This window comes from Eucyclogobius newberryi, unplaced genomic scaffold (genome assembly GCF_026437365.1).
Source record: "Eucyclogobius newberryi isolate DKJ021-1_F unplaced genomic scaffold, fEucNew1.0.hap1 SCAF_9, whole genome shotgun sequence".
Taxonomy (NCBI): domain Eukaryota; kingdom Metazoa; phylum Chordata; class Actinopteri; order Gobiiformes; family Gobiidae; genus Eucyclogobius; species Eucyclogobius newberryi.
Window position 1 is genome coordinate 20,569,974 of NW_027316532.1, and position 23,795 is coordinate 20,593,768.

General features: G+C 43.5%; 1 protein-coding gene across 1 annotated transcript; it reads right to left on the reverse strand.

Annotated features, from left to right (window-relative positions):
- Positions 1-1,757: 1,757 nt before the first annotated feature.
- On the reverse strand, positions 1,758-22,224 carry crtc1b (CREB regulated transcription coactivator 1b). Its single transcript, XM_072438940.1, has 14 exons — positions 22,048-22,224; positions 19,105-19,221; positions 16,126-16,251; positions 14,658-14,719; positions 14,264-14,358; positions 13,627-13,712; positions 12,862-12,905; positions 12,262-12,485; positions 11,091-11,239; positions 10,479-10,706; positions 9,419-9,505; positions 5,373-5,459; positions 3,519-3,690; positions 1,758-3,357 (listed from the first exon to the last, which is right to left on the reverse strand). The coding sequence occupies exons 1-14, from the start codon at positions 22,171-22,173 to the stop codon at positions 3,146-3,148; spliced, it is 1,815 nt and encodes a 604-aa protein (XP_072295041.1). The 5' UTR covers positions 22,174-22,224; the 3' UTR covers positions 1,758-3,145.
- Between the last annotated feature and the right edge of the window lie 1,571 nt (positions 22,225-23,795).

The window sequence follows — 23,795 nt, forward strand, 5'->3', positions numbered from 1 at the left end:
TAAACCGCACAAGCACGAATCCAGCTTTACTTACAAAAAACAACAATTCCAACTTTAAAACATTTCCTTTCCGAGCTTTTTTTTCATATTTGCATAGGAATCGCAGAGGTGTTGAAGGCCAACAAAAACCAAAAGCACAGAAAAGCGTTCGAAGGGGCGGAGCAAAGGTGATTCCTTCTGTGCCGAGCTGTCACTTTAGTCACAAACGGTACAAATACGTCAGACGTGATCCGACTGTTTTCACACAACGCTCAGGGAAACTCTTACAAAAAAGGCCACGGCGGCGGTTTGCTCCGGGACCGGCAGAAGAACATGTGCGGCGCCGCAGCGTTTGCCAATATCGTGCAGTGTGCGAAATCAGTAAAAACATCTACAGACCCTTCCAGTGTTCCGTGCGCTGGCTCGTTAGCGTTAGCCTCCAAACATAGCAGGTTACGAAAAGTACGGGGTGTTGTGGCGACCCCTCGAGCCCGACGTGAGAGACGCCGGAGCCTCGCTTTGGACTAGCGATTAGCAACGTACATGCTAACAGCTGCGTGATAAACGTTTACGCACAAGAATTCACCAAAAACGTAGCGGGCCACAGCGGTTTTGTTTCGAGCGCCACAAAACCTGCAAATATTAGTGAACATTACATTAAACTGGAGCTGGAAAACATTAGACTTTTAATACCTGTTGCCAAATGACAAACGTGTAAACAACAACCATCTGTGCGCGCTCTACAAACGTCGAAATTTGTGTTTTTTTTTTATTTGCTGCCTCATTTAAATGAATGAGTAGAATGTTTACATGAGTACCAGGCTGTGTCGCTCCTGGAAGGGTCTGTAATGCAAGTAAAAGGGTCGGTAAGGGTCTGTAATGCAAGTAAAAGGGTCGGTAAGGGTCTGTAATGCAAGTAAAAGGGTCTGTAAGGGTCTGTAATGCAAGTAAAAGGGTCTGTAATGCAAGTAAAGGTGTCTGTAAGGGTCTTTAATGCAAGTAAAAGGGTCGGTAAGGGTCTGTAATGCAAGTAAAAGGGTCTGTAATGCAAGTAAAAGGGTCTCTAAGGGTCTGTAATGCAAATAAAAGGGTCTGTAAGGGTCTGTAATGCAAGTAAAGGAGTCTGTAAGGGTCTTTAATGCACGTAAAAGGGTCTGTAAGGGTCTTTAATGCAAGTAAAAGGGTCTGTAATGCAAGTAAAAGGGTCTGTAAGGGGCTTTAATGCAAGTAAAAGGGTCTGTAAGGGTCTTTAATGCAAGTAAAGGGTCTGTAAGGGTCTGTAATGCAAGTAAAGGGGTCTGTAAGGGTCTGTAATGCAAGTAAAAGGGTCTGTAAGGGGCTTTAATTCAAGTAAAAGGGTCGGTAAGGGTCTTTAATGCAAGTAAAAGGGTCGGTAAGGGTCTTTAATGCAAGTAAAAGGGTCTGTAAGGGGCTTTAATTCAAGTAAAAGGGTCGGTAAGGGTCTTTAATGCAAGTAAAAGGGTCGGTAAGGGTCTTTAATGCAAGTAAAAGGGTCGGTAAGGGTCTTTAATGCAAGTAAAAGGGTCAGTAAGGGTCTGTAATGCAAGTAAAAGGGCCTGTACCTGGTGTACCTGTACTTTTTGTGGAGAAAACACTGTCTGAGCCGTTTCCATGTGGTTTTCATCCCACATCAGCTCTGATTAGACAGAATTGACTATGATCAATATCATTCAGTTTGTTTGTAGTAAAAGGCAGTAGTAAAACCTCCTGAACCAGAGGAATTGAAAGTCAGGTACAGGCCCAGCAATATCTTTGTGTACATTTCAATACCATAAGAGCTTTTGTCTGTTCCAATAGTCAAACAGATTAAATACTACATTTTATGTTCAAAATCTGAATTAGAATTTTCCATAAACTCTGAATGTGCAGTTGTGTCCCTGAAAGGCGTCGGATACTGATCGTGGCTGCAGTTTTGTGAGAGATTCCCTGTAAAGGAGCTAAAAGCGTCCCCATAATTGCACCTCACACTCTTTCAAATACTCTTTGATAAACCTCTGTCATTTTTTAGTTTCTGTCCCACTTTAGAAAAAGCAAACAAAAAACAACAATTTGGCTATAAACCGTACCGCTACAAAATACAGTACATTGATTCCTCAAAACTTTCACAACATAAGCACAACGACCAAAGGTTTTTTTTTTTTTTGAAGATACAAGAAAATTGTACAATAAGTTACGTAATACGCAGTCACATTAAGAACAGTAGAGCACTCATGTAAGGCAAAATCAGGTGATTCACAGTGACCACTTAAAAAGACCAAAGATTTGAGCGTTTCTCCGTTTAAAAACACCAGTCATGGGTTTGAACATGATTTTCTAGCTTTCTAATGAAATAGAAATACCTGATATTTTCTCAGAAAAAGTTAAGTCAAGAGGCATAAAGCGCCCCCTGCTGACCACTGCAATGCCCACACCGACCACGTCCAGTTCAGAGAATGGCACATTTAACACCAAGAGCAACTATGGGGAACTTTTACACTCCTTTGTAAACCAAGTAGCTTAACAAACACATATTTAACTATGTAAGAATTCATAAATACACACAAAGTACATCAGTGCAAGTTCACACAATGCCTACACAAAGCATTTGGCATTTAAATCATGAAATGAATACAAAATATTAAACAAATAAATAAACATATAAATACACCCAAACATACAGTACAGATGAAAATAACATTTGGTTGTAAAAAATAAAGCTTTGTGTGTGAACGACGTTACGGCACCATGGTAAAGCGCCCTCTGCTGGCAGGTCCTTTCCCTCCAGCTGTGTGCTCTGTGCTTTGGACACAACTGGCTCGTACCTCAAGTCTTCAAGCCTTCTGCTACGAGCACTCAACAGAAACCAGTCTGAAGTGGACAGAAACAAAGTCTAATACTCTGGAGTATGTGGCATGTAATGGTACACTGTAAACACAGCAGGCTAGCAAAGCGCTGAGCGACCAATCTCATTCCACGACAGCAAGGCCATTCCCGGACAAGCCACTGGACGCGTTTCCCTGTTGTCTTTTGGTGGAGCTTCTCAGAGTCGAGAGGGCGAGGTCGGACAGCTGGACAGCCATGCAACGAGGGAGGGGTCGTCCTGCCCTGCGGTTTGCTCCATTCAGAAGTTTGTCTGTTTTGGCTCCTGGTTCCGGGGCGTAACATGTCACAGCCGGTCCATCCTGAACGTGTCCTCGGTGGCGGGGTCAGTCAGCACCATGTCGGGGTCATTGAGCATGTGCAGTCCGTCCAGGGTGAGAGGGTCAATCTTCAGCTCGTCCAGAGGAAACTGTGAGTCTGCGTCAAAGCTAACGTCGCCCACACCAGCCAGAGAGTTAGTCAGCTCTTTGGAGAGGCTCGGAGGAGACTCTCCTGTCACTGCAATACACCATGAACAACACCGTGTCTCAGTATATCACAGTATCACACTACAGTACTACTGCAGAACACCAGATATATGCTGCTGCTGCCGCTGCTGCTGCCGCCGCTGCTGCCGCTGCTACATCATGCTAACATCATGAGCTGGTCTCAGGTGGTACCTGTTAAGATGATGTTGGGGATGTTGCCATGGCTACTGTATCCTAGCTGCTGCGAGTCCTGCAAGCTCCCAGTCAGGCCCATCATTGCCGCCTGGGTGTAGTTAAGGGTGGAGCACTGGTTGAAGATGCTGTTGGAGCTGATGGGGCTCTCGATCATGTTGAACTGCTCCAGCTGCAAAAAACACACGACGCAGAGATCAGAAAACTGTTAATTTCTGAAAGACAAATTGTACAATATTCAGAAAAGTACTTATTTTCCTAGATAATCTTTTTTCAATCCATATATATACATATATTTGCAAAAATGTGCTTTGTCATGTTGTGTTTCAAGTCTCATGCAAAAAGTGAATGGACTAAAAGGGAAAATATCACATAATACTCTTTTGATATTATGTTGCAGTAAAAAGTATCACCAACCACTGCTTTGTTTAGACCTGTTTGTTCATAAATATTAGGAGGAAAAGGGCAACTAATGTTTTAATAGTCAACTTTTTAGATTATTCTGTCGATTAGTCACACAATTATTTATATTGTGCATTGATGCTGCGGCATTTGCTCATTCCCTATTGTTCTGTATTGTTGCTAAAGTTCTGCAGCGAGTGTGTGTGTGTGTGTGTGTGTATGTGTGTGTGTAGGTGTGTGTGTGTGTGCGTAGGTGTGTGTGTGTGTGTATGTGTGTGTGTGTAGGTGTGTGTGTGTGCGTAGGTGTGTGTGCGTGTGTATATGTGTGTGTGGTGAGTATATGTGTGTGTGCATGTGCGTGTGTGTGTGTGTGTGTGCATGTGCGTGTGTGTGCGTGTGTGTGTGTGCATGTGCGTTTGTGTGGTGTGTGTGTGTGCATGTGCGTTTGTGTGGTGTGTGTGTGGTGTGTGTGTGGTGTGTGTGTGCGTGCGTGTGTGTGTGTGGTGTGTATGTGTGTGGTGTGTATGTGTGCGTGTTTGTGTGTGTGTGTGTGTGCGTTTGTGTGGTGTATGTGTGGTGTGTGTGTGTGTGTGGTGTGTGTGTGCGTGCGTGTGTGTGTGTGGTGTGTATGTGTGTGGTGTGTGTGTGTGTGTGTGTGGTGTGTGTGTGTGTGTGCGTGCGTGTGCTGTGTGTGTGCATGTGCTGTGTGGTGTGTGGTGTGTATGTGTGTGTGCGTGTGTGTGTGTGGTGTGTATGTGTGTGTGCGTGTGCTGTGTGGTGTGTGGTGTGTATGTGTGTGTGCGTGTGTGTGTGTGGTGTGTATGTGTGTGTGCGTGTGCTGTGTGGTGTGTGGTGTGTATGTGTGTGTGCGTGTGTGTGTGTGTGTGGTGTGTATGTGCGTGGTGTGTATGTGTGTGTGGTGTGTGGTGTGTGGTGTGTGTGTGTGTGCTGTGTGTGTGGTGTGTGTGTGTGTGTGTGATGTGTATGTGTGTGGTGTGTTTGTGTGTGTGTGTGTGTGTGTGTGTGTGTGGTGTGTGTGTGTGTGTGCGTGCGTGTGTGCGTGTGCTGTGTGTGTGCGTGCGGTGTGTGGTGTGTATGTGTGTGTGCGTGCGTGTGTGTGTGTGGTGTGTATGTGTGTGGTGTGTGTGTGTGTGCTGTGTGTGTCGTGTGTGTGTGTGTGTGTGTGCGTGCGTGTGTGTGCTGTGTGTGTGCGTGTGCTGTGTGGTGAGTGGTGTGTGTGTGCGTGCGTGTGCTGTGTGGTGTGTGTGTGTGTGTGTGTGTGGTGTGTATGTGTGTGGTGTGTGTGTGTGGTGTGTGTGGTGTGTGTGTGTGTGTGTGTGGTGTGTGTGTGTGTGTGTGCGTGTGTGTGTGCGTGTGCTGTGTGTGTGCTGTGTGTGTGCGTGTGCTGTGTGGTGAGTGGTGTGTGTGTGTGTGCGTGCGTGTGTGTGAGACCTGATGCGAGAGTGCGTTGGTCTGCCTCGACGCCAGCTGCTGGTCGTAGAAGGAGTCTCCGAAGATGCTGCCGACCACCGGGATGTGCTGCAGGGGTAAACGCCACTGTTAGAGAAGACGAGCCAGAAACACACGAGCGCTGAGCGGAACAGGCACGGCAGACAGAAGCAGGACCGTCCCAAAGCAGGACCGTCCCAAAGCAGGACCATCCCAAAGCAGTGACCTCAGCAGGGTGAACAAGGCAGACTCACATCGACATGAGCTGATGATACAGGTTAGATTTGTTATTGTTTTATTTTAATCATTTTTACACAGAGCGTCCACGGCCGATCCTTATTAAAAGCCTGCGTTTTTTGGGGGAATAAAAGTGTTGAATAGAGGATTTTTGGCTCGCAATCCGAGTCTCATTTCCTGGTGGCGTGGACAGCCGAGTAGTTCTCCCACACGTCAATCATTCCCCGCGTGCTACTGCACACCTGCAGCGTCGTCCCCAGGATATCAGCATGTTTCCCTGGCTGCGCATGCATGGTTGATATGCCGGTGTGTGTTTAGCGGGTTCCTTCAGTGTAGCTCCACGCTTCAGACTGCGAAGTACAAAAATGGCTGAGGGACGACAGAGAAAGACTGTGTTTGAGCTCAGAAGAGACGGAAATCTGTGGAGACGAGAGATGATGCGATCCGTCGGCACGTGTAGCAGTGGGGCTGTTGCGTGCTCATGCACGGCGGCCTCTTGGAGAGAACAGGAGGGTGGCGGGTGAGTATACGCATGTACATTTTTAAAAAAGGGACTAAGAGTCGCTCGAGTTCTCAAATCGGCAAAAAATCCTCTATTCAACCTTTAAGCCGGTCTTGTTGATGCTGAAACAATCAAATTGAATTTTTTTGGACGAATTCTGTGAATGCAAAAAAGGAGGAAGTAGGGCTGCAGCTATCAATTATTTCAGTAATCGAGTAATCTATCGATTCTTTCTTTGATTAATCGAGTAATCGGTTAATTTTGTTTGTACATTCTGTAAAATAATTAGTGGTGGCTGCATTTTGCCGTTTTGCGGCGTTGGCTCCGTGTGCTGTTCACTTTGGCCTCTGTGACTGTCTGTTTCACATCAGATTATTATAACATGGTCGCGGTCCTCCTGCTGTTTCCATGGATATATCGTCTGTTTCAAGGCGCAGCAGAGGAGAGGGCAGTGTATTTTAAACGTACGAGTGTGACTGGGAAGCAGAGTTGTTGTGTGGGGGAGCGCTGTGGCAGGGCGAGGACGCGGGGGCTCGGGTGGTTAGAGTGGCAGCTCAGGACACCGTGCTCTTTCACACAACAATACTCTTCCCGGTCGCACTCGTGAGTTTAAACCGTCCTCTGTCGTGCTTTAGCTGCTGGAGGTCCGAGCGGGACAAGCTCTGTGTGAAACGGAAGCTCCGTGCACCACAGATTCATGTGTTTTTAATTAAATTTGTAAATTAAACAAATCATCGAGGCAATAAAATAATAATCGAACCTTTTGTGTAATCGAATTATTCAATTTACTCGAGTAATGGTTGCAGCCCTAGCTGGTAGTGAAAGCGTGTTAAAAGGCTTCATGCATAAGGCCCGTTGTCAGAGGGAACACGACTCGACTGTTGTGGGTTAAATGGCCCTGAAGTTGAAAGTATTCAAAGACATAATCCAACCCTAAAGCGCTCTCGTTGATGAATCCCCAGAACACGATGACAGTGAATCACAGGTTCAGTTTCAAGTTCAGCCGTGATTATAGTTCCATTTTAAACCACTAGAATACAGCCATCACCTTTCAATTAAACAATACTTGATTAGTGTTTGTTAGTTTGAATAAAAGGCGCAGAATGGAAGCGTCTCATCACGACAAAGCGAGTCATAATTTAGAAACTCAAATAGAAAAATGACAATGAATGTGGAGCTTGGACAGAGTAAACGTGCCGTCTTGCTTCCGAGTGGGGCTTCTGGGTGTTCTCTCCATCGCACACGACCCATAGTAACCCCGCGCTCTCCGCCGCCGCGCCGCTTCAGACGTAACACAGCCGCGCACAGCTTACTGCAGCGGCGGCGGAGCGCGCAGTGTTGACCATGTCTGCGAACGTGATGGAAAAACACCTCGCGACACAGACGAACCCAAAAAAAACATGTGTCTGCAATGAGAGGAAGCACCGCCACCGAGCGGGAGGAACACTGTGCGGAGGGCGGGGCTTTACCGTGGATCACGAAGCTGACACGGAGGCTTCGCCAATGGGGATTTGTCCAAACAAGAGCTGGAAACGTGTCATTTTTTTCAGTGCAGATATTACAGTTTCTGGTAATCGACACTGGTGCTGGAACAGTGCTATTTTCTGTATCGATCCTTCTCTAAACCACAAGCCAGAACATGAATCATCATGAATTTCATTAAATGCTGTTTCTTTGGGACGACAACAGTTTCTAAATCATTAATGTGTGTGATATTAAAAGTGCTCTTCCAGGACCAACCAGGCATAAAAATATGTTTTTGTTTTTTATTCAATTACGGTTTTGAATTGCATTCCCCCCCGGTATTAGTAGCACCATCATGTTTTAATCTGCTTCCTGTACCAGCCAAAGAAATCTGATTACTCACATCAAATGGAGCCGTTTATATGACATTTCAATAACCCATAAACTAAAAGTGTGCTTTGTATAAATTTGACTAAACGAACTTAAAGAAACCTGACTTCTGATTATTGAATGAAATGTCATACAAACAGTTACATGTGATGTGAGTACCGTATGTTCTGGACTATAAGTCGCACCTTTTTTCATAGTTTTGGCGACTTATACTCCAGAGGGACTTATGTCGGTGTAATCCCTCATTCGTCCAGGCGTGTTCCATAGTAGAAAAAAGCTTCAGTTGTAGTCATCTGGACTCAGTTAGAAAAAATAGACGTTTCGACTCTCATCCAAGAGTCATTGTCAATAAAAGAATTTAGGTCGAGAACTCCAATATTAATAGAGGGACTTATGTGATGAATAGAGTCCAGAGGGACTTATGTGATATTATTTTGTTACTTTCACACTGACAACCACAAGAGGGCGCTCTAGGCTCTAAGCGACGCAGAAGAAGAATCTGCACTTCCTCTACCTCTGGAGTTTGTGGAGTTGTTTAGAAGTGACACAGAGGAAGAAGAATTCAATGGATTTAGTGATTTGGGGTAAAACTGATGCTTTGGTAAACTTGTTAGCATGTTCTTTATGCTATAGTTATCTGAATAACTGTTAATATGTTACGTTAACATACCAGACACTTACCACAGTTCTGTCTGTGCGTCATGAAGCTGAAGGTGTTAGCGTTAGCATACGTACACCTATTCACCATGTTCTCTCATCTGTTACTATTTTAAATTGCATTTCAAGATGAAATGTCTGTTCTTGCTCTTGGATTTTATCAAATGAATTTCCCCCAAAAATGCGACTCGTATGTTTTTTTTCTTTTCTATTATGGATTTTTTAGGCTGGTGCGATTTATAGTCTGGAAAATACGGTAATCTGATTTCTTTCTGATGATTCACACCTGCAAATTTTTACATTAGCATTAAAGGGGCAGCACCCGATTTCTTTTCCACGTGAAAAAAACTGTTTTGCCACAGTAGATTTATCCCTGATGTGAACAAACACACAACAATCAGATCTAATTATTGTAATCTGATCCTTCTCGTAATGCCATTGTTTTTCTGGTAAATGTTCCCGTCGTTTTGTCATCGTGTCAATACAATGATTCTCACAGTGACCACAACACTTAAACGTGACATAGCAGCATCCTCATTAGCCGTTTGAGGGAGGATCGGTTGCCGTCGGCGGTCGCAGCTCTCCACGGTAAAACCCGAGCCCTTTTGGTCATGCACACAGCGAACACGCAACAGCCGTGATGGAGCAAGAACATGACTGCGGCCGGGACTATGGAGGTTACTGCGGACAACAGAATGAAGCAGCCGGGCTCTAGCGCACGCGGCGAGCGGTTAGCGTAGCCCCCCAGGAGCGCAGCCCTTCCCCAAAGCAGCGCACAAGCTCGGAGGCTGGCCCTTACTTGAGGCGAGCCGCTGGGGGAGAAGCCTTGATTGGAGACGGGGGAGGTTGGCGACTGAGTGGCGGGGGAGCCTGTCTGATTGCGGTACTGCAGTAGAGGGAAGAGTGTTAGCTAGAGCGGCGCGACAAACGCGTCTGTCACACACAGTATTAGCTTCAGTGTCTCAGGTTGAAACAGTCATACGTCAAACGTCTTACAAATACAGAGAAATATCGGTCACATTTCAATTTGCAGCACAATGACAGCAGCGTAATATCAGGACACAAACTGCATGGGAACTAGATGAATGCACATTTTGAGGCCTCTTTTTTATCATTTAAACGAGTTAGGTTTAACCGTCTCGCTCCAGGACAGTTTTAATTAATTAAACACGATGTATACTAACATACCATCATGTTAAATCGTTTACAATTTGCCTTTGATTGTCGTGCCAGAAGAAGATAGACTTGTATATAGACTAACCCCTGACCCTAAATTATATTTACCGTATTTTCCGGACTATAAGTCGACCTTTTTTCATAGTTTTGGCCGGGGTGCGACTTATACTTATATTTATACTATATACTATATACTACTATATACTTCGGAGCGACTTATATGTGATATTATTTGTTATTTTCACACTTGCAACCGCATTTCGTCTCTATTATGCATTTTTTGGCTGGTGCGACTTATATTCCGGAAAATACAGTTTGTGTTGTTAAATTCTGTCTGCTGCATGTTGACTTCAGTGACTTCTCGGGCGTCTAATGTAAACTCACACTAACATGAAATAAAGTACAATGTTACCACGTAATTACAACAATTACACTTTTGGTTGCCATGTGATTTCCATCCTATTACTGTGCTGTTTAGTGCTTCTGAAATATCTATAGCCAATGCAAAGGGAAAATATGGATAATTAGCCTACTTTTAGACCACTACAACAAACAGTGGGTTATTTTTTCAGGAGTGACATATTCTACGAAAAGTCTTCAAAATGGCGCCTATAACAGGAAATTGAAACGAGGGATCCTTGGACAAGCACACGGCGTCTCCTCTTTGGGTGTCGTTGTCTTACTGAGCTGATGCTGATGCTGGCGGTGGTCTGGCTCTGGCTGTCAGGGGACGGGCTGCTGGCGGGGGCGGAGCCGGTGGAGGGCGGTGTGGGCAGCGTGATGAGCTGGATGCCCGGGGGAAGGCTCTGCTGCTGCTTCTGGAGGTCACTGAGGAGCTGGGCCTGGGCCTGCGGGGTCAGCTGTGTGAACAGAGGAAACTGGGACAGCTGCTGCTCCAGGGTCAGCGAGTCCTGCACAGAGAGCGGACCACACGCTTTACTTTGGAATGACCCATTTGTTATTTTGTAGAATTTAGAGGTTCCATTATAGGGCTGCAGCTAACGACGAAGTCCAGAAGTCAACAATTAGTCAAACTATTTCTATTTAACGAAATAAAAGGTTGAGAAATTATGAGATTATAGACAGATAGAGAATATTTATGAATAGTGTTGTATTACCAATGAAAATCAAACATTTTTTAATTCTTTTTTGACATTTTTATTAAAAAATTCCACTGTCTTTGTTATAAAACTATGATTTGTTATGGGGGGTTCAATAAATCGCAGCAGCACTAAAAAGTAGATCAAATCAAGACCAAACGTGACTCATTTTAGGGCTGAATAACTATATTTTACCTGTGGAATGTTGATGGGGGAGGTGAGGGTGGGCGAGAGCTGCTGGGACGACTGCTGGAGCTGGAGGTCAGAGGTCAGGGTCAGAGGCACCACTGGAGGCTGGCGACGCTGAGACGTGACGTTCATGTTTGGCTGAGAGGGGGAGATGCCTTCAACAGAAAATATGAAACAATCATCATGAAGTCACTTTTCTGGTGGAAAGTCTGCCCCCTGCTGGTCTCTGTGGAGAGGTTACCGCTTTGCCTGGAATGTTCCACATTATAGCATTTAGGTTTTGCCGGTGATGCCACAGGACCAAGTCAAAGGTCAGATCTGTGGAGAGGCGACTCCACTAGCGGTAAGAATATAATGTTTTAGCAATGAATAAATGCACAGGTTTTGTTTCAACTCTGTCTGACCATAAAAAGAATGGCAGACCATAACGAACAACCCAAAGAGACAAATAGACAAACCAAGTTAATAATCTGGGGGTAATAATGGACTCAGATTTGAACTTTAACAGCCACGTCAAATCAATAACATCAGCAGCTTTCTACCATCTAACAACATTGCCAAAACCAAAAAAAATAGTGTCTAAACTAGATTTGGAGAGACTTATCCATGCGTTTGTCTTCATTGATTAGACTACTGTATTTTCCGGACGATAAGTCGCACCTTTTTTTATAGTTTTTGCCGGGGTGCGACTTATACTTATATTTATACTTATATACTTATACTCCGGAGCGACTAATATATGATATTATTTGTTATTTTCACACTTGCAACTGCATTTCATACTCCAGTGCAACTTATGTTTTTTTCTTCTCTGTTATGCATTTTTTGGCTGGTGCTACTTATACTCCGGAAAATACGGTACTGTAACAGCCTGCTCACTGGCCTCTCCAAACGAGCTGCAAAACATCTGCAGTACATCCAGAACGCTGCTGCTCGGGTCTTGACTAGAACCAGGAAGTACTAGAACCAGGAAGTACCATCACATTAGTCCTGTTCTCAGGTCTCTGCACTGCCCCCTGTGGCTCAGAGAATAGACTTTAAAGTTTGTATTGTGATTTCAATGCCTTCGTGTGCTATAAAGTTGGTTCCTGTTCTGTAAAGCACGTGCCTTGCCTGAATGAGACCCCTACTTCGTCCTGGGACACACATGCCATTGTAGAAGTCAGGGCTGTGTTACCGTGGCTGGCGGCGCTGATGCCCAGGTGGGTGAGGTTGGTGGTGAGGCTGCCTGTGCTGTTGGAGGCGCTGAGCGAGGGGAAGGCCATGGCGTCGTCCGGGTCCAGGGGCGTGGACAGCGGCGGCGGGAACTGGATGTTGGTCAAGTCTGGCAGAGAGCCTCCGCTGTTGTGGGCGGCGGGGAGCACGGACGGGTTCAGCTCCTGGTCCGGCGACGGGAAAATACTGCAGAGACAAAGAGGATGTTCACAGGAGAACTAGAACTAGTACTAGAACTAGAACTAGAGCCAGTCCCAAACAAGTCTATTAAAGTGGGCTCAAACCAAGCAGCAAACCGTGAAGGACGAGTGACCAATGTTGATGCCACAATGACTGTAAAAATACAATTTGAATATGAAACAAAATCACTTTCTTTATGATACCATGGGGTCTTATACTAGTTCTGATCATTAAATTGACCTGTTCAAGAGTCACATTTTGTTCTGTTTCTTTAGTGTCAATATACAAAATGAGTATCTAGTGTCAATCCTAGTTATAGTATCGATTAGTATGTGATTTGCAGTACTTTTGAAAACCCTACATGATACTTATAAGTACTCACTTGATTCCCGGGACGTCACACGTGTTCTGCTCTGATGAGTCGTCCTAGAGACAAAATATTCAAATGTAACACGTCAAATCAAGAGGAAGACTCAAACTTTAGCTGATCACCATAACAATCAATGCATATGGGGCACACATATGGGGCACACATATGGGGTACACATATGGGGCACACATATGGGGTACACATATGGGGCACACATATGGGGCACACATATGGGGCACACATATGGGGCACACATATGGGGCACACATATGGGGTACACATATGGGGTACACATATGGGGCACACATATTGGGTACACATATGGGGTACACATATGGGGTACACATATGTGGTACACATATGGGGCACACATATGGGGTACACATATGTGGTACACATATGGGGTACACATATGGGGCACACATATGGGGCACACATATGGGGTACACATATGGGGCACACATATGGGGTACACAGTATAAATATGATTGTGGGATGTGATTAGTGATTAGCAAACATGTTAAATATTCAATTAAAGAAGACTCATAAACACAAGTGAATCATTCTTTAACATTTTGTTCATTGTAAATGACCGAAAACGACCTCATAACAGACAAGGATCCATTGACTTCCTGTGAGAATAAACACACGCGAGGCGAGATCGGAGGCTAAAACCGAAAGTATTGTTCCAAATGCGACCAAATGATCTAATAATGAGGAAATATCACGGTTTCGATTGTGTGTAATGTGTCTCCTTTAAACTGTGACGCGTTTTACCTTCTTGTCGTCCCACATCTGTTCCTGTCCATCCTTGTCTTTGTCGGACTCTGAGCCGTCCGTCCCGGGCACCGTGAGCAGCAGCACTGGTTCACAACACAGAGGAACAGTTTGAACACGCACAGAAACACACAGTCAACACAGAGGCGCGCCCAGGTCAGGCCGGGGGAGGCGCGCCCAGGCCAGGCCGGGGGAGGCGCGCCCAGGGCAGGGGAGCACCAGATTTCTGCCGCCGCAAATAGAACGGTGACCGCGAGACAGAGTGAGCAGATCCCGGCCAATCTCACGCCCGATTCGTGGTGTAATCGCTGAATTATTGATCCAGTCCTCTCAATCAGTGCCACTTATCAGCACCGTACTGATGACATCACTATCTCAAACTCTATAAAGACGTTTTACTGACAGAACTAAAATAAAGCTTCTTAACTCTAAGCTCTTTTAAAGGATGAAGGTGACATATTATTTTCATGAAAATATGGACCGGTCACGCTGTGTGAAAGAAAGAAAGAAAGAAAGAAAGAAGGAAAAGAAGTGAAGAACAAAGAAAGAAGGAGAAAAAGTAAGAGACAAAGAAAGACAAGAAGTGAAGAACAAAGAGAAAAAAGAAAGAAAGAGATAGATAGTTCTGTGCCCGTACCCCGTTTAGGCTGCAGTTCTTGGGACCCTCCCGCGTACACCTCCTGAGGTTTAGGGTTCATGGCGCTCTGGTGCAGAGCCGAGTCCGAGTTGGTCCTGAGCCAGAAAGAGGAGTCAGCCAAAACAGTGCCAAATCACCGCGGCAACCAAACTACGGACAGGAAGTGGTTTCAGACTCTGACCACGCCCAGACGCTCGGAACGCCTGCAAATAGGTGTGTGTGTGTGTGTGTGTCTCTCTGTGTGTGTGTGTGTGTGTGTGTGTGTGTGTCTCTCTGTGTGTGTGTGTGTGTGTGTGTGTGTGTGTGTGTGTGTGTGTGTGAGTGTGTGTGTGTGTGTGTGAGTGAGTGTGTGTGTGTGTGCAGTTGTGTGGTCCGGTGTGTGCAGTTGTGGTACCTTCTCCAGCTGGTGTCGGGCGGGGGCGAGAGGTAAACCGAGCTGTAGGGGCAGCTGTCGATGTGGCACAGGTTAAGGTCGCTACAGAAGAATGGACGACAGATTGATCCACATTTTCACACCGCTCCGGGTCGTCTCACGCCATTACCTCCGGACGAGCGCGGCGAGGGTCCGATTACACGGGTGGCGCGCTCGTTCTCCTCGCCGTGGAATAGATTTGTCTTTTGCGTTTCACGGCCTCTCGCTGCTGCTCGCTAAATCTATTTGTTCTCGTACAATTGTGCTTGGAGGACGGTTTTAGAGAATTTGCGTCTTATCTTTTTTCGGTACAGTCATTTAAACATTTTGGTCATATTTTTTACGTTTTTAGGCCTAGAGTCGACTTAAGACATAATTGGTTGACTAAAATCCCCCAAAAATTATATTAGCTGAGCAATAGCGCTGCCACAAACCATATTTCAATAATTTTGCCAAATGATTATTTCTATTGTACGGTATCTTCAGGTTTCAATTAAAATAAATGTTAAATGTTAAAATATGACTCGAATTAAAGTATATTGTAGATGAAATTCAGAAAATGATTAAAGTTTTGATTTAATAATTCCACGCTCTTTGTAATAAAAGCTCTTGTTATGTGTGATCCAGTTATTATCAAAATAAGATGATTTTAATTGGTGACAATATTCATAATGCTCTGTTTACTCGTTGCAGATCATCATAAGAACACGATGGCGGCTTTTCTCCTGAGTATTTTAGAACAGGACTTGAACCCGGCCTTAAAAAGCCAAGAAACAAGTTTAAAATGGCCTAAGCTTAAACTCACAAGTCAATGGTCAGAGCTCAGGCCGGGCTTTGTCCAACGACTCTTCCTGCAGCACATGTTTTATCTTTTTTAAATTCAAAGGTATCAATTTGTTAAAATTCAATGATATAAATCTTTTTTTAAATTCAAACGTATCAAATTAAATTATATTATATGAATTTGAATTCTATGGTATATATATTTTTTTAAATTCAATGGTATGAATCTTTTTAAATTCTATGGTATAAATGTTTGTAAATTCTATGGTAAATTCTATGACATGTTGCTGCTCACACCAGCTCCATCAGACGGACAGTGACTTTCAGACAGAAGTGTCCTGTGGCCTCGTTTATAAAGACTTTAGCTGGAATTCTTACTAAAAAGTCTGCGTAGGGACAAAAATACAAACTCTCAACCTTCAGCCTCAGCTCTAAAAGCCTCCAAGCACAAACCTCAATTTCAGAACCATTTTTGGCTCATTTCTTTTATAGATCACAAACTTAACGTGGAAAGGTTTATTTGTTTAGTTTCGTTTTAACAATAGGTTTAAATAAGACGATCACCTTTGAAACTTTTCCCCATCTTTCTTTCCCCTCCTCGCGATGTAAAGCCCTCCAACACGCACCCCACCTGGCGCGCTCGCCGTCCGTCTGCGTAAAAGGATATCTGGCGTCCGTGTTTGTCCACGGAGAGGGGTCTTCGGTGGGGGGAGGTGATGCGGTTCCTCTCCCGGTACACACGCTCCACCAGCCCGTGGTGCCTGGTGGTCCGACTGGTGTCCAGCACCGAGTTCTGCGCGAAAACACTCCAGATCAAGCCACGTGCGGGGGAACGGCGGCCGGTGCAGTGGGAACGGGGCTTTCTCGGCGTTCAATGGTGCAGATGTGTCACCGCGAGTCTCTGATACTGATGCTCGAGTTGGCGAATGTGTTCAAAGATGGAAAGCCATGACAAGCGATGATACTTTCAATTTAGCGACCGGATTTTCGCGTGGGAGTGACGCGCTCATAATTAAAACGGTGGCTTCCTCTCTCCGGGCATCAGCTGGGACGTGACTGAGCGCTGTGTTTCGAGCCGTTCACAATTTACCGTCAGTCCTGCTTTGCACGAACGCAGGGCTTTTACTCGTTTACGGTGGTCAGTGATCGAGGGTTCTGTTGCTCGTTTACGGTGGTCAGTGATCGAGGGTTCTGTTGCTCGTTTACGGTGGTCAGTGATCGAGGGTTCTGTTGCTCGTTTACAGTGGTCAGTGATCGAGGGTTCTGTTACTCGTTTACGGCGGTCAGTGATTGGGGGGTTCTGTTACTCACTTACGGTGGTCTGTGATCGGGTGTTCTGTTGGTCAGTAATCAGGGGTTCTGTTACTCGTTTACGGTGGTCAGTGATCGAGGGTTCTGTTACTCGTTTACGGCGGTCAGTGATCGATGGTTCTGTTAAGGTGGTCAGTGATCGAGGGTTCTGTTACTCGTTTACGGCGGTCAATGATCGGGGGGTTCAGTTACTCGTTTACGGCGGTTCTGTTGCTCGTTTACGGCGGTCAATGATCGGGGGGTTCTGTTACTCGTTTACGGCGGTTCTGTTGCTCGTTTACGGCGGTCAGTGATTGGGGGGTTCTGTTACTCACTTACGGTGGTCTGTGATCGGGTGTTCTGTTGGTCAGTGATCAGGGGTTCTGTTACTCGTTTACGGTGCTCAGTGATCGGGGTTCTGTTACTCGTTTACGGTGCTCAGTGATCGGGGTTCTGTTACTCGTTTACGGTGCTCAGTGATCAGGGGTTCTGTTACTCGTTTACGGTGCTCAGTGATCGGGGTTCTGTTACTCGTTCACGGCGGTCAGTGATCAGGGGTTCTATTATTCGTTTACGGTGGTCAGTGATCGGGGGTTCTATTATTCGTTTACGGTGGTCAGTGATCGGGGGTTCTATTATTCGTTTACGGTGCTCAGTGATCAGGGGTTCTGTTACTCGTTTACGGTGGTCAGTGATCGGGGGTTCTATTATTCGTTTACGGCGGTCAGTGATCAGGGGTTCTATTATTCGTTTACGGTGGTCAGTGATCAGGGGTTCTATTATTCGTTTACGGTGGTCAGTAATGGGGGTTCTGTTACTCGTTTACGGTGGTCAATGATCGGGGGTTCTGTTATTCGTTTACGGTGGTCAGTGATCGGGGGTTCTGTTACTCGTTTACGGTGGTCAGTGATCGGGGGTTCTGTTACTCGTTTACGGTGGTCAATGATCGGGGGTTCTGTTATTCGTTTACGGTGGTCAGTGATCGGGGGTTCTGTTATTCGTTCACGGTGGTCAGTGATCAGGGTTCTGTTATTCGTTTGCGGTGGTCAGTGATAGGGGGTTCTGTTACTCGTTTACGGTAGTCAGTGATCGGGGGTTCTGTTATTCGTTCACGGTGGTCAGTGATCAGGGTTCTGTTATTCGTTTGCGGTGGTCAGTGATAGGGGGTTCTGTTACTCGTTTACGGTAGTCAGTGATCGGGGGTTCTGTTATTCGTTCACGGTGGTCAGTGATCAGGGTTCTGTTATTCGTTTGCGGTGGTCAGTGATAGGGGGTTCTGTTACTCGTTTACGGTAGTCAGTGATCGGGGGTTCTGTTATTCGTTCACGGTGGTCAGTGATCAGGGTTCTGTTATTCGTTTGCGGTGGTCAGTGATAGGGGGTTCTGTTACTCGTTTACGGTAGTCAGTGATCGGGGGTTCTGTTATTCGTTCACGGTGGTCAGTGATCAGGGTTCTGTTATTCGTTTGCGGTGGTCAGTGATAGGGGGTTCTGTTATTCGTTTACGGTGGTCAGTGATCGGGGGTCTACAGTCACTCTGTTGGCAGCAGAAGCGTGCTCTTCACACTTTGGAGGGAGACGTTTGACTATTTTGTTGTGTGAAGGTGAGACTCTGCAGGCGAACAGGCAATTATCTTATATTCAACTATATCAATTTGAAAGCTATTCATAGTTTACGTGATGGAAAAACCCAAATCCATGTAATGTTTTCATATGCAAAATAAGGTATTTTGGGTGTAAAAATGTACCGCGATTGCACATATTTGGGATATATAAAAGTGGATGGAGCCAGTTTTTAAAATCAAAATCAGGCTAAAACTTTAATGAATCAGGCTAACACTTTATTAAATCAGGCTAACACTTTAATAAATCAGGCTAATACGTTAATAAATCAGGCTAAAACTTTAATAAGTCAGGCTAAATCTTTCATGAATCAGGGAGAAAAATGCTTTTTGAGAAAATGACCTTTGAAGTTATACTCTCATATAAATATAGCAATGTGAGTTGATTAAATTAAATAATAAAACATCTTTATTTGTTTCCATGTAAAATCTTAAAAGTTGAGAGAGCAAACTGACCAAAAAAGCAAAAAGATTGAAGAAAATACACCTGTTCTGCCTGTAGAGTCTCGCCTTAAATGACAATCATCAAAAGTCTCTATCGTTTCCCTTCATTAGAATTTAAATAAACGCTGACAGCCATTTGTATCATCGGTATTCGTACAATCGGGATTCGTTTCTACTGTAATTAGACAAAATCAAAATTGTGACTGATCGTTACGGGGGTTTTACTCTTGTCATATCGCCCAGCACAAACGTATAAAATAACAAACCATTGATTACCATCTGCGGGCTCACCTGAAAAGGCAGGTCAATGTTGCCATTTCCAATCTGATTGACATTGGGCAGTGAGCCTCCATAGTACTGTCCACGATTCTGCCCTAGTTGCAAATACTGGGTCTTCTGCAACTGCAACTGTGCAAAGTAAAATCGCGTGAAAGCATGAGTGAATGACAAACCAGACTGACACACAAAAAAAACGCAACAGAAAAGGAAAAACGAAGCGAGACGAGGAAAGGAGGAGGAGGATAAGCCGAGCCGCCGACAGCTCCGCGAACGGGCGAAACGGACGAAATGATGGCGGGCACACAGTTAAGAAGCGGAAAAAATAACGGCGCATGGTCGCGATGTGAAACGGAGATGGAAAAGGGTCCGACCGTCCGTGTAACGCCGCGACGTCACACGGCAACGGCGGCACCTTCACGGAGGGGAGTGACATGGATGACCGGAACAAGACGCAAGACCACAAAGCCCCTTCGTGACCGGGTCGACCCTTTGCCCCGCAGCCTCAATGGCGCCGCTTCCACCAAAACATGGGACAAGACTGACACTAAACATATCCTGGTTATGTACAGACGTTAGATTTAAAAGAAACAGGTTAGGAAACAGGCAGTTGCATTCAAATGTTCTTTTACTGTTACTTTCATGTCCCTAGGGCTGCAACAATTAACCGTGACAAACCAGTAGGGATGTCGAGATTATTAGGCTACCGTATTTTCCGGACTATAAGTAGCAAATTTTTTCATAGTTTGGCCGGGGTGCGACCTATACTGCAGAGCGACTTATATGTGATATTATTCGTTATTTTCACACTGAATCTGTACTTCCTCTACCTCAGGAGTTTGTGGAGTTGTTTAGAAGTGACACAGAGGAAGAAGAATTCAATGGATTTAGTGATTTGGGGTAATACTGATGCTTTGGTAAACTTGTTAGCATGTTCTTTATGCTATAGTTATCTGAATAACTGTTAATATGTTACGTTAACATACCAGACACTTACCACAGTTCTGTCTGTGCGTCATGTAGCTGAAGGTGTTAGCGTTAGCATACGTACACCTATTCACCATGTTCTTTCATCTGTTATTATTTTAAACTGCATTTCAAGATAAAAAGTTTGTTCTCGGTCTCGGATTTTATCAAATACTTTCCCCATAAATTTGACTTATACTCCAGTGCCACTTATATATGTTTTTTTCTTCTCTATTATGCATTTTTTGGCTGGTGCGACTTATACTCCGGAGCGACTTGTAGTCCAGAAAATACGGTAATCAATAATCGTGATGTCAATATAATATAATCCTAAAAAACAAAAAATACTAATCGTGGCCATTTTAGATGCAAAATTAAGTATTTTTAGTTCAATATATCGTCCAAAAAATAGACCTGGTTCATGATATATTTAAAAAGCCAGAATGTACTATAGTAATAATCATCAACTACTACAGTAATCGTTAGTTGCAGCCCTGTTGCTAGGCCTGTCCTGATGACAAGTGCAGTATGAAACTACTTTATGCCAGTGACAATAACCCATAGACAGGATAATCACAGAAAACCCTTAAAAAATGTGCTGCAATAAATTAAAAAGCAGAATTACACACTTAAGTTGTATCATTAATGAGCTTTTGTAGATGTTAATTATTCACCGCTCTCCTGCTCAAATGTGTATATACTATACAAAATTAAGAACAATGTTACTGTTAGTGCAAAGAAATTGTAATCACGATGAATATTGAGTCTAAAAGATGTCCCTGCTTGAATTCATAGTGCGAGATATGACTTAAAGTGCATACGACACGTTGGATCACACAATTCACTAAAACGTAGCAAACGTGATATTATTTAAGATTTAACAGAAGATTTGCCTACTTTTTAAACTGTACTTGTAAAATTTACGTAAACAACCACTGTAAACAAAGGTCAAAAACCAACAAAATGTGCAGCATAGTATATATTTGACAAATAATAATAATAATACCTTATAACATCTTAATTTAGTTAAATGAAGGCTTAAACTGCCCAAAAATGGTGTTACCTGTGTGTGTAATTTTTTTTTTAATGTATTGTCGCTTTTTGATGACATCACAGAGCGATTCCATTATAGAAGTCAGCTATACTTCCTGTACATTTCAAATTTTCACTTGTTTTTTTCTTCACAAACTGCAATCAGACCAAGTCATAATTAGAAAAATATGATAACCTGTCATATGCACTTTAAAAGTAATAAAATGGCACATTGTTGAATCAGACAAAATATCTGAACGATCCCATTAATTTGACAAATTATAAACAAAACAATGTTGTGTTTTTTTTTGTAGGTTATTATTATTATTATTATTAATAATAATAATAATAGTATTACTAGTATTATTATTGTTAATATTATGAACAACGCAATTAAAAAGTGAAAGAATAACCATGTGTTTACTGTAATTGTTTTCATTTTAGTTGTCTTCATAAAACTGCTCATTATAAAGCAGTGTGTGGAAGATCCAGGGCCGATCCAGGGCAGACAGAGCAGCTTAATGCACTTTCAGGCTGACAAAGTGACTAAGTGACAGTTAAGGCAAACATGATTAGCCGTGGCCGTGATTGAGCTGAGTGTTTGCTGTTCAAATCAGCAGAAGCAGCTCAGATCTGCTCAGGTCTGCACAGGTCTGCACGGATCTGCACAGGTCTGCACGGATCTGCACAGGTGCACTGTTCATCCTGGTTCATCTACACACGGAGGAGCTAATGGAGCTAACGCTGCTGCTTTTACGCGTGATGAGAAGCTTAGGGCTTAAAAAGCAGCTGTTTAACAAGTGACAGTGATCACAACATGTGTCTGAGCAGCATCGCTGCAGCTTAAGGCGTTAGTAACTTTAGCTGCTTAGCATCCCAGCCTCAGATGTGTCTCCGCAGCGTTTGTTGGAGCAAACAGCGCTGCAACTGCACAATGTAAACAGAGAGAAGACTCCTCACCCGAGCAGCTCTGGTGATGTTCAGGTCCTTCATGACTTCTTCAAACGCCGCGGTCTCCTCCGCCTGCTTCTGGTTATGCAAAGCGATTTTTTCGCTAAATTTGCGAGGATTGTTAGAGGACGCCATCTTTCCCTCTTCTTCTCAATGGAATGTCACGCTACGCACGAACAGGCCTCTGTGTCGTCAACACGCACGCACGCGCCGCTCCTGAAGCACGCGCTCCATCCATCCATAATAACACCTTATTCATATGGATCTATAATAACACCTTATTCAAATGGATCCATAATAACACCTTATTCATATGGATCTATAATAACACCTTATTCAAATGGATCCATAATAACATCTTATTCATATGGATCCATAATAACACCTTATTCATATGAATCTATAATAACATCTTATTCATATGGATCTATAATAACACCTTATTCATATGGATCTATAATAACACCTTATTCATATGGATCTATAATAACATCTTATTCAAATGGATCCATAATAACATCTTATTCATGTGGATCTATAATAACACCTTATTCATATGGATCTATAATAACACCTTATTCATATGGAGCCATAATAACACCTTATTCATATGGATCTATAATAACGCCTTATTCATATGGATCTATAATAACACCCTATTCATATGGATCTATAATAACACCTTATTCATATGGATCTATAATAACACCTTATTCATATGGATCTATAATAACACCTTATTCAAATTGATCCATTATAACATCTTATTCAAATGGATCCATAATAACATCTTATTCATATGGATCTATAATAACACCTTATTCAAATGGATCCATAATAACATCTTATTCATATGGATCTATAATAACACCTTATTCAAATTGATCCATAATAACATCTTATTCATGTGGATCTATAATAACACCTTATTCATATGGATCTATAATAACATCTTATTCAAATGGATCCATAATAACATCTTATTCATATGATCCATAATAACACCTTATTCATATGGAGCCATAATAACACCTTATTCATGTGGATCTATAATAACACCTTATTCATATGATCCATAATAACACCTTATTCATATGATCATAATAACACCTTATTCATATGGATCTATAATAACACCTTATTCATATGGAGCCATAATAACACCTTATTCATATGGATCTATAATAACACCTTATTCATATGGATCTATAATAACACCCTATTCATATGGATCTATAATAACACCTTATTCATATGGATCTATAATAACACCTTATTCATATGGATCTATAATAACACCTTATTCATATGGATCTATAATAATAATAATAATAATAAAAATAATACCTTTTATTTACATAGCGCTTTTCAATGACCCAAAGACGCTTTGACATATACAAAAAGGGGGGGTATTTACAGACAGGGGGGGACAGCACGTACAGTACACAATATACACAGTCTGAAAAAAGAACGGATAAAATAAACAAGACAGAAAAAAGTACAAAGAAAACGATGGGGATGTAACAGGGGGTAGAAGTGTAGACAGTGGGGTAGAGGAGCCTAGGGGTGGGGGAGGTCATAGGCTTGGGTGAAGAGGTATGTTTTTAGGCGGGATTTAAATGTTGTGAGTGAGGGAGAGTGGCGGACAGGTTGGGGGAGGGAGTTCCAGAGTCGGGGTGCTGTTCGGGAGAATGCTCTGTCACCAAAAGTTTTGGTGGGATGTTAGTGCAGCCAGGGTGAGAGTGGAGGAGGAGCGG

Coding starts and splice junctions, on each gene's coding strand:
- crtc1b (XM_072438940.1), bottom strand. CDS start 22,173: ATGGCGTCCTCTAACAATCCTCGCAAATTTAGCGAAAAAATCGCTTTG. Junction 19,222..22,047: donor ACATCACCAGAGCTGCTCGG/GTGAGGAGTCTT, acceptor TACTTTGCACAG/TTGCAGTTGCAGAAGACCCA. Junction 5,460..9,418: donor CCCCCAGCGGCTCGCCTCAA/GTAAGGGCCAGC, acceptor TTACCCCTGCAG/CACATCCCGGTGGTCGGCAG.